Genomic DNA, 14,525 nt, shown 5'->3' with positions numbered 1-14,525 from the left:
ACAGTTCAAAGCAGATGAATGACTACAGTGGATCCATGTCGTAACACAAACACTGTGATGGGAGACCTAGGGGAGCTATGGCCCCTGAATGAAGGGAATACCTAGGAGTGAGGGGATGAGATCATTCATGGGACAATGAGTAGCTTAAGAGAGGATTTAAAGGCTAAGCTTACAAATCTCCTCTCCTTGGCTTCTCATTTGTCTTTTATAGAGTTCCTGAGATAACCATTTCTTTTTGTCTATTTATTCCTTTATAGTACATAAAATGTTATGTAGTTTATAAATTATATGCATATAAATTTTTAAAAAAGATTTTATTTATTTATTCATGAGAGACACACGGAGAGAGGCAGAGACACAGGCAGAGGGAGAAGCGGGCCCCATGTGAGGACTCGATCCCAGGATGCCGAGATCATGACCTGAGCTGAAGGCAGACACTCAACCAATAAGCCACCTAGGTGCCCTCATATACATTTTTTTTTGAGACAGAGAGAGCGTGAGCAGGGAGGGGCAGAGAGAGAGAGAGAGAGAGAGAGAGAATATCTGAAGCAGGTACCACCCTGGGTGTGGAGCCGAACATGGGGCTGGATCTGAGGACCCTGAGATCTTGACCTGAGCTGAAGTCAAGAGTTGGACACTTACCTGACTGAGTCACCTGAGTGCCCCACAAATTATATTTTTATACATAAATTTTAACATAATCCTTAGGAAAAAATTTAAGGCATTTTTGGATTTTACCTTCATCTGGAATGTAGGTAACTAAAACTCAGAGGAGGGATCCCTGGGTGGTGCAGCGGTTTGGCGCCTGCCTTTGGCCCAGGGCGCGATCCTGGAGACCCGGGATCGAATCCCACATCGGGCTCCCGGTGCATGGAGCCTGCTTCTCCCTCTGCCTGTGTCTCTGCCTCTCTCTCTCTCTCTCTGTGTGACTATCATAAATAAATAAAAATTAAAAAAAAATGTTTAAAACTCAGAGGGGTCAAGTCATTCAGTAGACTAGAGGTTTCATGACACTTAACTGCATGCTCATTCCACTGCTTCCCGCAGCTCAACCTTGAATTTATATACATCTAATTATATACATATAAAAAGTATGTACAAAAAATGCATTGTTCCCGCCCCAATATTTGAGTAAGAGATAAGAATAAAATTTTAGACCCTGGAAAAATTATGAATTAACACTAAGGCAAAGAATCTGAATGACAAGGTAGAAAATAACCCCAAATGTTAACTGTTTGCTTTGCTCTCCCAAAACAGTTTTAACAAAACGAGGTATACGACTTGCTTACTCTAATTCTTATACGATTGCTATTTTCAAGGACCAGAGTGTGCTAGATCTTTTCACGGTAAGGTAAGGGCCTACAGAGTCCAGGACGGCTTGTGACATGGCTACTTGGTTGAAATGCAAAAACAAAACAAAACAAAACAAAAAGGTTCCAAAGGGCACACAAAAAACTCTGAAATGGAAGCATTAAGGCAGGAGAAATGGAGGCACCTGTTGTTTTGCAAGGATAGAGCCAGGTGTCAAAAGGTAGGCTCTACAATCTCTTCATTACTAAAACTGTATTCGTGGAAGACATCCACTGGCCGATTGGACCCAGACACTTTTATTTACAGAAACTAGTACAAACAGAAGTAAAACTCCTGCCGTCTGTCCAAAGAGCCCGGCCTGGCCAGTCAACCAGGTAATGAGGAGGCAATGTTAGACACTGTCACTCATTGTCAAATAGAGTTAAGAAGTTTACTACAGGAAAGCACAAAGATTGTCTCACAAGCCCAGATGTTACTGAACATTGGACAGTGGCATGACCTAATCAAGACAATTTAAGTACACCTCCTTGTCTTAGCTTCTGTATATTTATTTGTAAAGTTATAGAAATGTTCTGGGATGTTTTGAAGAGCACACCAGGCATTCATTAGTCTCTGCATCTCATGCTACAAAACGAGTGTAGCCTTTTTTTTTTTTTTTTTTCCCTCACTGAACTTGACATGGCTCTGGGACAAATCAATGAGAGTCTCAACCTCCCCTGGCTTCACCATGTTTATTCCAGGGTTTTCTGGGAAGATTGCTTTTCCACTCTTCATGAATAGTTCATGTGCTAGTCTCCAATGGAAACAAAGTGACATTTCTTATTACTGTTGGCTGTTGGAAAGCAATTGCAAAGGGAGTGCCTTGAAACAATTAGTCCTCTGTAACTGATTATTTAACAATGTGTATTTCCCAAGAGCTGTTTATCCTCAAAAGGAAGCAGCCAAGACTAAGTATGTACTGTATCTGAGCCGACACCTGCACTGAACCCCTCTGGATGCTAAATGGGAATTCTCACAGAAGAAAATTAAAGGAGGATTATTAATTTTCTTTTCCGTTTGCAATGAACTATGTTTTTATGAGCAAAGAAACATGATCCATTTCATGATAACTCAAGGACTATTTGAATTTGGGAAAATTTCTTCGTTAAAGAAGGCCTTAGTTTTCGGGCACCTGGGTGGCTAAGTCAGTTAAGTATCTGACTTCGGCTTGGTCATAATCTCAGGGTGCTGGGATTGAGCTTGCATGGGGCTCAGCATTGGGCTTTTTTTTTTTTTTTTTTTTTAGCATTGGGCTTTATGCTTAGCATGGAGGCTGCTTGTCCCTCTTGCTCTCCCTCTGCCCCCCCCTCTGGTGCACGCGCACACTATCGCTCATAAAAAAATAAAATCTTTAAAAAAAGGCTTTAGTTTTAAAACTGAAATTTGACATATAACAAGAGATATATGGAAAGCAAGGAAGAAAAGAAAGAAGGAAGGAGGAGGGAAAGAAAGGTGGAAGAAAAGAAACACTATTTTTCTTTATTTTTTTTAAGATTTTATTTATTCATGAGAGACACAGAGAGAGATGCAGAGACACAGGCAGAGGGAGAAGCAGGCTCCCTGTGGGTTGCCTGATGCAGGACCCCATCCCAGGACCCCAGGATCACGACCTGAGCCAAAGGCAGACGCTCAACCACTGAGCCACCAGGGAGTCCCAGAGACACTATTTTTCTGTATAAAAGATGCATTATGTGTTCAAAGCACTCTAGTGGCCACCAAAATACAATAAAAAAGTAGAAGAAACTGTTTCCACCTTTGAGTTACTTACTTCCCAGCCACTTAGCTGTTTGAAGACATGGGGCTAGAAATAAAAACGATTTTAACCAGCTGATCTTAAATTTGAACATAGGCTATGTATTTTTAGCTACAAATACCATGTTGTGACTCCCTTCTCTGAAATACCGAATAGTTCAAAAACTGCCAGGGAACATCTCGAGACCAGATGCTCGTATAAACGAACACGTATAAGCCAGTTACAGAGAGACAGTCAAATAGGACTCCAAACAATGTGGTCTCATAACTCCCATCCTGAGAAGTGTCACATCCCAATACTATGTGAAGTTCAGCTCCCTTGCCAACTTATGCGTTCCAAGAATGCAATTCAGTTTTTGGAAAGGTTCTTCTATGTATATGAATCTCCTCCAAAAACTTGTTTTCCAGCATCTTCAAGAAGCTCCTGCCTGATATTCTGGTCACCCTTAATATCTCTACATGGGATTCCCTACACATGTGAAAAAATTGTTAGATTTCGCACTAGAAAGCTCTAGAAGAAAATATGAAATAAATGCTGTTATTTAAGTCTGAATCTCACTGGTTCAGGTTAAAAATAGAAAATACCTTAGAACATAATTAAGCTAGGAGTGATATATAAAATGTTTGATGAGTGTGGCACAGACACTGACCCATCAGAATGGCTGCAGGTCTAGAACTGCAGTTAGGTTCCTGGAGGCTCCCCATCTGGCCAAGCATTAGCCTTTCGGCTGCTGGAAGCCTGGGGATGCTCCTAGCTTACATGGCTAAGAGCCTGGGACACATGCACAGAGTTAAAGCACTAGCTGTTTCAATACCCGAGCAACTGATAGGGTTGGAGCAGTGCCTACCAGCTGAGTTCAAGCCTGGTGATTACTCCTATTATCATTACACAGTTTGGCTATACCTTGGACTAAAGAGTCTAAGAAAGCTGTGATGTATAAACATTAGCACAAATCTCAGAAATAACAAACTCAATTCATTTTAAAAAATAAAGGTTATTGGATTAATGGATAATGGAATTAGAAAAATATTAAACATATTAAGTGTGGTCCCTTATGAATTTCTTGTGGACTCTACAGAGTTATATATATCATCATTTGGTTAGATGACAGATACCAAGCATATTCATAATAAACTGACACTACACAGATGAAGTATCCTCGTGGTTTGACAATAGCTGTCTTTGGCCTTTTCCAAACTCACATGAATGAACAAGAAAATTTAGAAAATATATATAGTGGACTGTTATAGGCCTACCTACCACTGTTGTACCTTTTTATGATAAAAGCATCCTTTCCTCTGCTGGGAACTCCATTCTATGTGGTTTTTGTGAGATCAATTCAATTCCTTCTACCAATGGAGTCTGCTTATGACCCAGGACTGGCCAGAGTACCTGTCACCATGTGACTGGTTTCTGCATTGTCTGTGACCCAAGGTGAGGGTAATTTAAGTCCTACATAGGATGTTCCTATTCAGGAATAAGCTCCTTTGGTACTAGAACTAGAAAGCTGGTAGGAGGTGAGTCTTGCACCACAACAGTCAATAAGATTACTAACCAATAAAAATAATAGCAGACATATTTAGAATGACAATTTTTCTAACCTCACTTTGCATTTGTATCCATCATGCTTTATAAAGTACTTCATAAACATTTTCTTAAATGCTCAAAAGTATTAGATACTTGGTAGCTCAACTTTGAATCTTCAGAAGGTGATCAAGAAATTCCTGATAATATTTCAAGTGATTAGGATTCCCTTTTTTAAAGCAAAAATAAACTACTGGGATTACTTACTTACTTACTATTTATTTATTTATTTATTTATTTATTTATTTATTTATTTATTTGTTTGTTTGTTTGTTTATTTATTTACAATGAAATATCATGCAGCTTTAAAGAAGAATGAGATTGTGCCATTTGTGATAACATGGGTGGACCTAGAGAGTATTATGCTAAGTGAAATAAGGCAGACTGTGAAAGATAAATGCCATATGAGTTTACTTACATGTAGAATCTAAAAAAAAAAAAAAAAAGAATAAACAAAGGAAAAGCAGAATCAGACCTATAAATACAGAGAACAAACTGATGATTGCCAGAGGGGGGTGGTGGGGGAAGATGGGCAAAATGGATGAAGGGGAGTGGGAGATACAGCAGACTGCCTGTCACAGCAATGAAAGGCACAACATAGAGAACACAACGATAGTATAATAGTGTTGCATAGTGACAGTATCTACACTTGTCCTGAGCATAGCATACTGTATAGAAATGGTGAATCACTATGTTGGATGCCTGGAACTAATGTAACATTGTGTGTCAACTATACTCCGGTAAAAAAAAAAAAAAAAAAAAATTCCCGAGACTCTCTTTTTGGGGCACCTGGCTGGCTCAGTTGATAAAACATGATAATTTTTTTCTTTAAGGATTTTATTTATTTATTCATTAGAGACACAAAGACAAGGCAAAGGGAGAAGCAGGTTCCCCACAGGGAGCCTGATGTGGGACTCGATCCCAGAACTCCATGATCACATCCTGAGCCCAAGGCAGATGCTCAACCACTGAGCCACCCAGGCATCCCATCATGAGACTCTTGATCTCAGGTTGTGAGTTTGAGTCTCATGTTGGGATAGAGTTTACTGAAAAAAAAATTCCCTTTTAAAAATTGCATCAAATAATAAATATTTAAAATTTCAGAATATTATAAAAAGATACCTTTCATCTTAATAGTCCTATACCATGAAAAAGGCTCAAGTGGAAGACATGAGGCAGTTTATAAACTAAGTGAACCCCAATAAATGCTAGTGGAATAATATTTTTAAGTGTTTCTTAACAGGTATTCTTTTTAGGAATGATTCACTGAGTCCTGGTACCAGGAATGTACTAATGTGCCAGAGTGATACAGAAACTCATTGCTTCAATAGTGCCACATAGATGGAATTAAGCTCATTACATGTGAATTTGAAATGTTTTTAGTTTTTACATACACTTAGCTTTAAGGTGCTCTAAGAAATAGACCATAATGATTTCCTTTATATCTCCCCGTGAAATATTGCTTAATGCCCAACAGTTTTGTTTTATTCATGACAGACACAGAGAGAGAGGCAGAGACATAGGCAGAGGGAGAAGCAGGCTCCCTGTGGGGGCCTGATGTGGGGCCTGATCCTGGGACTGAGATCACACCCTGGGTCGAAGGCAGATGCTCAACCGCTGAGCCACCTAGGCGTCCCACCTTTTATTGCTTTTAGCTCAAGCTTTCAACATATTTTTCTCAGCAAATGTCCCTGCTTCCTGACTTTCAGAGAAAAGAGTGCATTAGATGCAAATTCCAACTTTCCACACTTCTAGCTTTAAAATGGTTTTTCCATGTTTCCCTATTCTTCCCTCCTTCCCTAGCCTCAGAGAGCAAAATATCTCTCCCCTGCCCTCTATCACTTCTGTTCTTCCTGCTGTGTCCATGATCTTGCCACAGCGGAATCTTTCTTACACTTGTCAGTGTCTCCTTTGTTGTTTCTTGACACAAGAAAACAAACAAAAAATCTCCTTTGAACCAACCAGTCAAACTTTCTTCCTAAGCTATTACTTTCTCTCTATTCTCAATTAAACTCTTCAATAAAAATAACCATTCCTTATGTGTGAAATATTGTACGATTGCTTTATATTTGTTATGCTATTTAATTAAATCACATCGTAATCCTAAATAGTATTTATCCCCATTTCACAGAAGAAGAAAATAGAAAGTAGAAAAATATTTGTATCCGTGACTCAGCTGAAGTCAACCAGATAGTCCAGTTGCTCTACTCTATCAGCAGTTTCCAAACTGTGGTCCCTAGACCGGCTGAATCAGCATCATCTGGGGACTTGTTAGAAAAGCAAACTCTCAGATCTGCCCAGATGCACTGTATCAGAAAGTCTGGGTGTGGGGCCCCACAATCTGTGTTCCGACCAGTCATCCGTGTGACTCTGATACAAACCACTGGTTTGTCCACAAACCAGATGGGGAGCACTACACTGGACCACACTGTCCTCAGCTCTCATCCTATTTACCTTCTCTGCTACACTTGACAGAGTTAATATTGTCTTCTTTTGAAGTTTTCTTTTCTATCTGCAACTCCAAACTCTTCTAACCTGGTTCCCTTTCATTAATAATCACTTTCACTAGCCCTCTCCCAATACCTAGTTACTGAAATATTAGTAGCTTTACCACTGTCTTCCACATCTTACCAACTCACCAAGCTCAGTGCAGATTTCCTAGAACCCTGCACTGGATGTGATCTTCATGTTGACTAAAGTTGTTGGTGCTTGGCCATTCACCTGAGCCAGGCATTTTCTCTTTTTCTCTTTCTTTCTTTCTTTCTTTCTTTCTTTCTTTCTTTCTTTCTTTCTTTCTTTCTTTCTTCTTTCTTCCTTCCTTCCTTCCTTCCTTCCTTCCTTCCTTCCTTCCTTCCTTCCTTCCTTCCTTCCTTCTTTCCTTCCTTCCTTTCTGATTTTATTTATTTATTAACTATTTGAGAGAAAGAGTGAGCAAACACATGCGTGAGCAAGGACATGCGTGAGCAAGGGGGAGGAACAGAGAGGGAGGGAGAGGGATGGGAAAAGAATCTCAAGCAGACTCCATGCTCAGTGGGGAATCCCATCCCACAGCCCTGAGATCATGATCTGAGCTAAAATTAAGAGTAGGACCCTTAACTCACTGAGGCACTCAGGTGCCCGAAGCTGGGCATTTCTAAATAATGTTGTTCTTTCATACTCCACATTCCTACATTTTACTGGCTAACCAAGTTTCATTAATGGTTACCTTTACAATTTACAAACCTACCACCTACTCTCTATTTGCAGATATGTTGCCAGAGCGTTAGAGATTAGAATATGATAGTCGCTCACCTAACTGGAGCTGTTCCACATTTCAATACCCTCCTAAATGTTTCTAGTTATCCTTCTAACAAGTAGTACAACGTGTCACTCCCAGTCAAAATTTAGAAAATTAAGGGACACCTGGGTGGCTCAGCGGTTGAGCACCTGCCTTCAGCCCAGGGCGTGATCTTAGAGTCCTGGGATCGAGTCCCACATTGGGCTCCCTGCATGAAGCCTGGTTCTCCCTCTGCCTGTGTCTCTGCCTCTCTCTTTCTCTGTATCCCTCATGAATAAATAAATAAAATCTTAAAAAAAAATTAAAAGCTAAAAAACTCACAAAATACAAAAAATCAGAACAAAACAAACAAAAACTCCAATTTTGATGGCTTCCCACTGCTTAAAAGCTGAAGTGTAACATCCCATCCCAAGCACAGTAACACGGCATGGAGGCCAACCTTCCCTTGTCCGCCTCTGTGCCGAGCATTACCTTCCTGACTACAAAGCCTTTCTTCTTTCCACCCCCACCCCAACTCCTGGCTAAATCTCGGCAAGATGAATCACTTTCCCTTTGTGCTGCCCGGGCTAATGCTGTTTCTCTGCCTGAAATACCCATCTCTAACCATACACTCATCACTTACTCCATCACCATTAAAGGTGTCACAAACTTACGAGCAGGTGAAATGAACAAATGTAGTCTATCATGTGTAATAAGGTCACACGCCCCATCTAAAGGGGGAAGCATCTACTTAGGACTTGAGAATTGCTGTCAAGCAAGTACTGTCATTAAAGGAAAGCCAGAAATTTGGGTTTTTATGTGAGATTTCTCAATTTTAAAAGTCTGCAACAAATAGTAAGCAATTTAAAACACTGTTCTGTGTACTGTTGTGTGTCCACCAAATAAAATACATCCGGGATCTGTCAGTGTGGATCCTGGTGATAGTTTCACTAGGCCCTAGGTATTCAAAGGTGACCAGACAGGGTCTCTGACCTGAGCGGCTCACTTCTGGGGCTCATCTCAAATGCTAGTACAGGCAGGAGTAAACAGGCCATTCACTCAGCTCTTAAAATGTTTTGTTTGCACCTGCCAGAGTGTATTCTTACCGGTAATCGTTTTAGTGTCTTGAATCATCACATTCTTGAGGTGCAGGCCTGTCACCTTCATCCTGGTACTGGTAGTGCTAACACAATGTGCCAGCAGTAGGCACTTGATTATCACTATTGTTATAAGCGAGATGTCTGTGTATGTACTTGTATCAACTTGATGCCACACTTTCAAGTTACTTTGTATTTTCGCCCTTCCTAAATCCATTTTATGATTTGATTAGGCACCCTGCTGGAAGATATGGTGTCACTGAATAAACTGTCTCCTCAAAATTAAACCGAAATAAATATGCTTGGAGTCTTATTTTAGTTGTATGCTATAATCCTAATAGGTTTTTCTACACGTGTTCCTTGTGAGATGGTGGTCAAAATAAGGACTGTTTAGAGATATCTTTGCTAAACTCAAGAAATTATTTTGGTCTGGACAGATCTTTTCACTTTGGAAAATAAGGAAAATGAGTTCATTTGTTCCATTTGTTAATTTCAGGGTGCAACTTTTTTCCATTTTAACAAAAGCACTAAAAAAGTCAGCTTTAATTTTTGCTACAGTTATATAATTTCTAGTTAGCTATCCAAGCACGCTCACAAAACTAATTTAGTCTGGGCATTGCCAGACTTAGAGGATGTCAATCATTTTTCAGTGAACCAAAACACTTTCATTTCACTAAGCAGACTTGAGAGTGGACTGCTTGAACACTGCTATTTCACTCCTCAATCTATCTAACTTCTAGATTCAGCCACCATTCAAGTATGTGCATAGGTCCTCCATGGCTACCATCTGAAAAGTTTACAAACATCAATCTTGCTGAAAGAGAAATATGATTCTGTAGTTACTCAGATGTTATCTAAATAAAGGAGGGTAAATATTTTATGTCTTCCCTATCTGTACAATCAGCAAGTTAGAAGCCATATTTCAGTTATTAAAGATTTAGCTCCCCCTATCATTTTATTCTACAATGCGGCATGACGTTGTATTTAAGAATTCATCTGTGTGTAGACACCTGATTCCTTGACTTTGAAACTCCATGCACTGTGTTCGTTAGGATACACGTGTGCCATCAGTAACCAAATTGTAAGCTTACCTGCAGACTGTTGAAAATGACAAAGAGGACCAACATCCAGAAGTGTCTGTAAGCCATGTGCAGGCCTCCCCAAAGCCATGTCACAGAAATCAGGCCAAAGAGATATAAAACCAGTGGAATTTCTAGAAATTAAAAAAAAGACAACATTTTTTTTTGAGCTTTGGTATACTGCATAGTCACACATACACACAGATGCAAATTGGCTCTTTTTTTATGATACTCTGTATGCCCAAGTACCCATTTTGAAAGAACAACCTTGGAAATCCCATTCTTATGCCAGCGAAGAGAAGGCACATTGCTGAGTCTACATTCTTTCTGTTTTGCTGGTAGGTGAGGGGGATGGGGAAGAATGAGAACTGTTCCTCTCCTAGACTACCACCTGCTGGACTGTTCAGGAAGTGCCATGAACAACTACAGAGATGCAATCCCATTTCAACCCCAGGTAAATCCCCTTTGAAAGAGCTCTTCACCAGAAAAAGGCAGGCAGCGATGTGCTCCCGAAATTAGTGTAGTCTGACTCGAATTTTAAAGCAGAAAGGATGCAAAAAGCAGTTTGTATGTCATGAAAAAGGATATTCTCATCTCTTTTTTACTAACAGAAAAGACACTAAACTTTATTATTATTTTTTTAAGATTTTGTTTACTTATTCAAGAGAGACACAGAGAGGCAGAGACATAGGCAGAGGGAGAAGCAGGCTCCCGGTGGGTAGCCTGGTGTAGGGCTCGATCCCAGGACCGTGGGATCATGACCTGAGCCAAAGGCAGACACTCAACCACTGAGCCACCCAGGTGTCCCAAGACACCAAACTTTAAAGTTAATGTTAGAGCAAAGATGAAGTGACAGGTTGGCTATTGTCAACACTAAGCTTACTCTACCCATTGTTTCTCATGCAATTTATTTCAGTAGTTTTCAGGACCGATTTCTTCGGGGCCAACGACTTCATTATGCTTTCTTTCCATTTGTCTTTGAGATGTACATTATAGAATAATAACCTTAAAAGGGGGATTTTAATATTGACATGGCAAGCTATATAAGATTTGGAAAGCGAGTCAGATCATGGCAGCTGCAAATAAATATATTTCAAGCTGTTGAAAGACATCTGAGTGGACCACACCACCGACAACTCTTAGTACAGACCTCAAGGTCCATGTATACCCAACATTATCAATTGCTGCCTGGAATCTACATGCACTCTGGAAATCAGAACAATTAAATAACTCCACTTTAGCAATTAAAAAAATTTATTTTGAAACAATCTCAAACTCACAGAAGAGGTGTCAGTACGACAACAAAGGTTTTCTTTCTTACTGAACCACTTGAAAGTTGCCAACCGAATCCCACATCACCCTCTGAATACTGTATTTTTTAAATATATTTTTTAAAGTAACACTTTCTAAAAAAAACACTTTCTAAATTTATAATTATTATTATTTAAATATTTTATTTATTTATTCATGAGAGACACACAGAGAGAGAGGCAGAGACACAGGCAGAGGTAGAAGCAGGCTCCATGCAGAGAGCCCTATGTGGGACTCGATCCCAGGTCTCCAGGATCATGCCCTGGGCTGAAGGTGGTGCTAAACCACTGAGCCACCTGGGCTGCCCTCATTATTATTATAATTTTTGGTAATCTCTACACCCCATATGGGGCTAGAGCTCAGAAGCCCCAGATGGAGAGTTGCACTGTCTTCTGACTGAGCCAGCCAGGTGTCCCTATACTTTATTTCTGTTTTTTTTTTTTCTTTTTCCTGTCTAAATACTTTCTTTTTTAAGAAAAAAAAAGGATTTATTTATTTATTTGAGAGAGAGGGGAGGGGCAAAGGGAGAGGGAGACTGAAACTCAAGTAGACTCCTAAGCATGTAGCCCAACATGGGGCTTGATCTCATGACCATGAGATCATGACATGAACCAAAACCAAGAGTCGAATCCTTAACTGACTGTGCCACCCAGGTGCCCTTCCTCTCTGAATACATTAATGTATATTTTCTACGAAGATATTCTCCTAAAAAACCACAATGGGGCCATCAAATCAGGAAATTAACACTGATCTATTACTGCCATCCTCAGATCCCGTTCAAGATTTGTCCATTGTTCCCATTATCTCCTTTGTAGCAGGAAGGTCCAGCTGACATGCTTCTGCAGACTACTTTAATCCCAAACCCTGCATCTGTGTGTCCTTGGCTTTCAAGACTGACACTTTTGAAGATTACCAGCCAGTTCTTCCTGTAGAGTGTCCTTAAATTTGAGTTCATCTGATGTTTTCCTGTGATTCAGATTATAAAGTTTGGCAGAAATCACAGAAGGGATGCTGGATTCTTTTTATAGCATTCTGTTGGGTAGCACAAAAATTCAGTTTGTCCCATTACTCAGGCTGCTCATTTAGGTTGTTTGATTAAGGTAGTGGCTGTATACACTCTCCCCTATGAAGTTAATCTGTTTACCTTTGTGATTACTAAGTATTTGTGTGGATAAATACCCTTTCTCCTATCGAATGTTGGATTTACTCATTTATTTATTTTTATAATATGGACTCATATATTCTCAATTTATTTAATGGGTTATTGTCCATTATTATTATGTTGATGCCCCAAATATCCTAAATTTGACTAATGGGAGCCCCCGCAAGACTGCTTCTGTGCCTTTTGTGATGTACTCATCATTCTGTAAGTACTTCCTTGATTTCTGGCCCGACCAGATGTTTTACACTCATCTTGTATTTTCCCTAATCCAGTTCTGGTTTCTTTTGGGGGAATATGGTATTTAGAAACCAAGATTGGGTGCTAGGTATACTATTATTGGGGTGTTTCTGCCCCTAAGTCCTCTTAGCAGACAGAGCTAGACGATATATGGAGTTACACATATGAACACACACACACACACACACGCACACACACAGTTACATCTAGATGACTAGAGTACTAGAGCTTTCTAGTAACCTCAGTAGGTCATACCAATACTTTTTTTTTTTTTTTGTACCAATACTTCTAATTTCAATCCAACACCACAGGGTTAATTCCGATTTTCTTCCTTTTAATTTTTGTAAATATCTTCTCTGTTAAGAAATCTATTTCTCATTATTCTTAGTATATATCCTGGTGCCGTCATTCCTTCCCTTGCACAGATGATCCACACCTCATACAGATGCCCCCCTCACAATGAAGGGGTTCCTACACTTGTTGCTTGAACACCTTTCTGTGGATACTAACTATGAGGAGGGCTTTAGGATGGGATTCTTTGGGAAGAAAAGGGAAAGAAAAAACACTAGAAGAGAAAGGAAGGAAAGGGAATGAGGGAGGGGAGCAGGAACAGGGAACCTGAGCATTCCTTTTTTTGAGGAGAAAAAAGCCTTTAAAAGGGCAGTATGCTGGTACCTTCCCAACTATACCCTTCATAAAAAATATAAAATGGTCTAGGTTACAGAGAAAATAAGAATAAAGAATAATAAATACAATTTATACAGATGAATAATTCCTTTGTCATTAATGCTTTACAGCCTGACAGGAGAGAATATATTAAAATTTATTTAAATTTTATAAAAATTTATTTTTATTTAATGAAATCACACAATTTGATAAGGGGCCAGAGGCTCATTTTTACTTATGACAAGATACCCTAATATTTAGGAAACTTCCTATGCTTTGCTCATTAAACTTTTTAAAGATTAGATATCAAGTCTGGCAATTGCATTCTTTGTTCCCACTGCGTAAGTACAAAATTCTATTTATGGCTCTGTGCAGAGTACAAAAGGACATGCATATTTTGCATGAACAACTAGGAACCCGATTTTCAAAATTTGGCCTGCCTGTTCCTCTGAAGTGCCTAGAGCCAAACAAGTACTGTGTGCTGACAAAGCCCAGCGGGAGAGCCAAGAGAGCATACTGGGACTGACTAGAAACATCCATGGCCTATGTTTCTCTGGAACTCCACAGAAAAGTGTGGTAGCTTGGCACCCCAGATCAGAAACTCTGCAAGAAAGAAAGTCAGTCATAAATAACTCAGTATATTGAACAACAGACCCCAGGCTGGTTTTCCAGCAGTGGTGGAAATGGTGAGGACATGATTTCAGAAGGAAGAAACATATCCAGAGGCACATCCAGATTCTGTGGACCTGAAGTTTATAAAACTTGGAGAAGCTTCTTAAAAAATAAGAATTGCCAAAACATAAAAAATTAGGTATCAAATCTTGGAAGGGGCCTATGCAAGGGAGAGGCCCTAAAACTTAAACTTCATCACTTTATGGCTAACCACCTCTGAGGAGGTACCTTCATCCTCTTTAGGGTGTAGAGTAACCAGCCACAGGAGAAGGGCTATTGGGAATGGGGGATGGTGATGAAGTGGGAGGCGCATGTTGCTGTTTAACAGCTACTGTAAATTCCATATGGCAAACTGAAA

The 14,525-nt window shown here is 39.7% G+C and overlaps 1 protein-coding gene across 1 annotated transcript in view; it reads right to left on the bottom strand.

The window, feature by feature from the left end:
* The window catches only part of ADGRV1 (adhesion G protein-coupled receptor V1), a 522,964-nt gene that overhangs the window by 55,153 nt on the left and 453,286 nt on the right, over positions 1-14,525 (bottom strand). Inside the window, exon 87 of the mRNA XM_055312783.1 lies at positions 10,132-10,253. Coding sequence (XP_055168758.1) covers positions 10,132-10,253 — 122 coding nt within the window. The remainder of the gene's footprint in view (positions 1-10,131; positions 10,254-14,525) is intronic.

The sequence above is a fragment of the Nyctereutes procyonoides genome, unplaced genomic scaffold (genome assembly GCF_905146905.1).
Source record: "Nyctereutes procyonoides isolate TBG_1078 unplaced genomic scaffold, NYPRO_anot_genome, whole genome shotgun sequence".
In the NCBI taxonomy this organism is placed as follows: Eukaryota; Metazoa; Chordata; class Mammalia; order Carnivora; family Canidae; genus Nyctereutes; species Nyctereutes procyonoides.
This window is presented reverse-complemented; position numbering and strand designations above follow the sequence as displayed.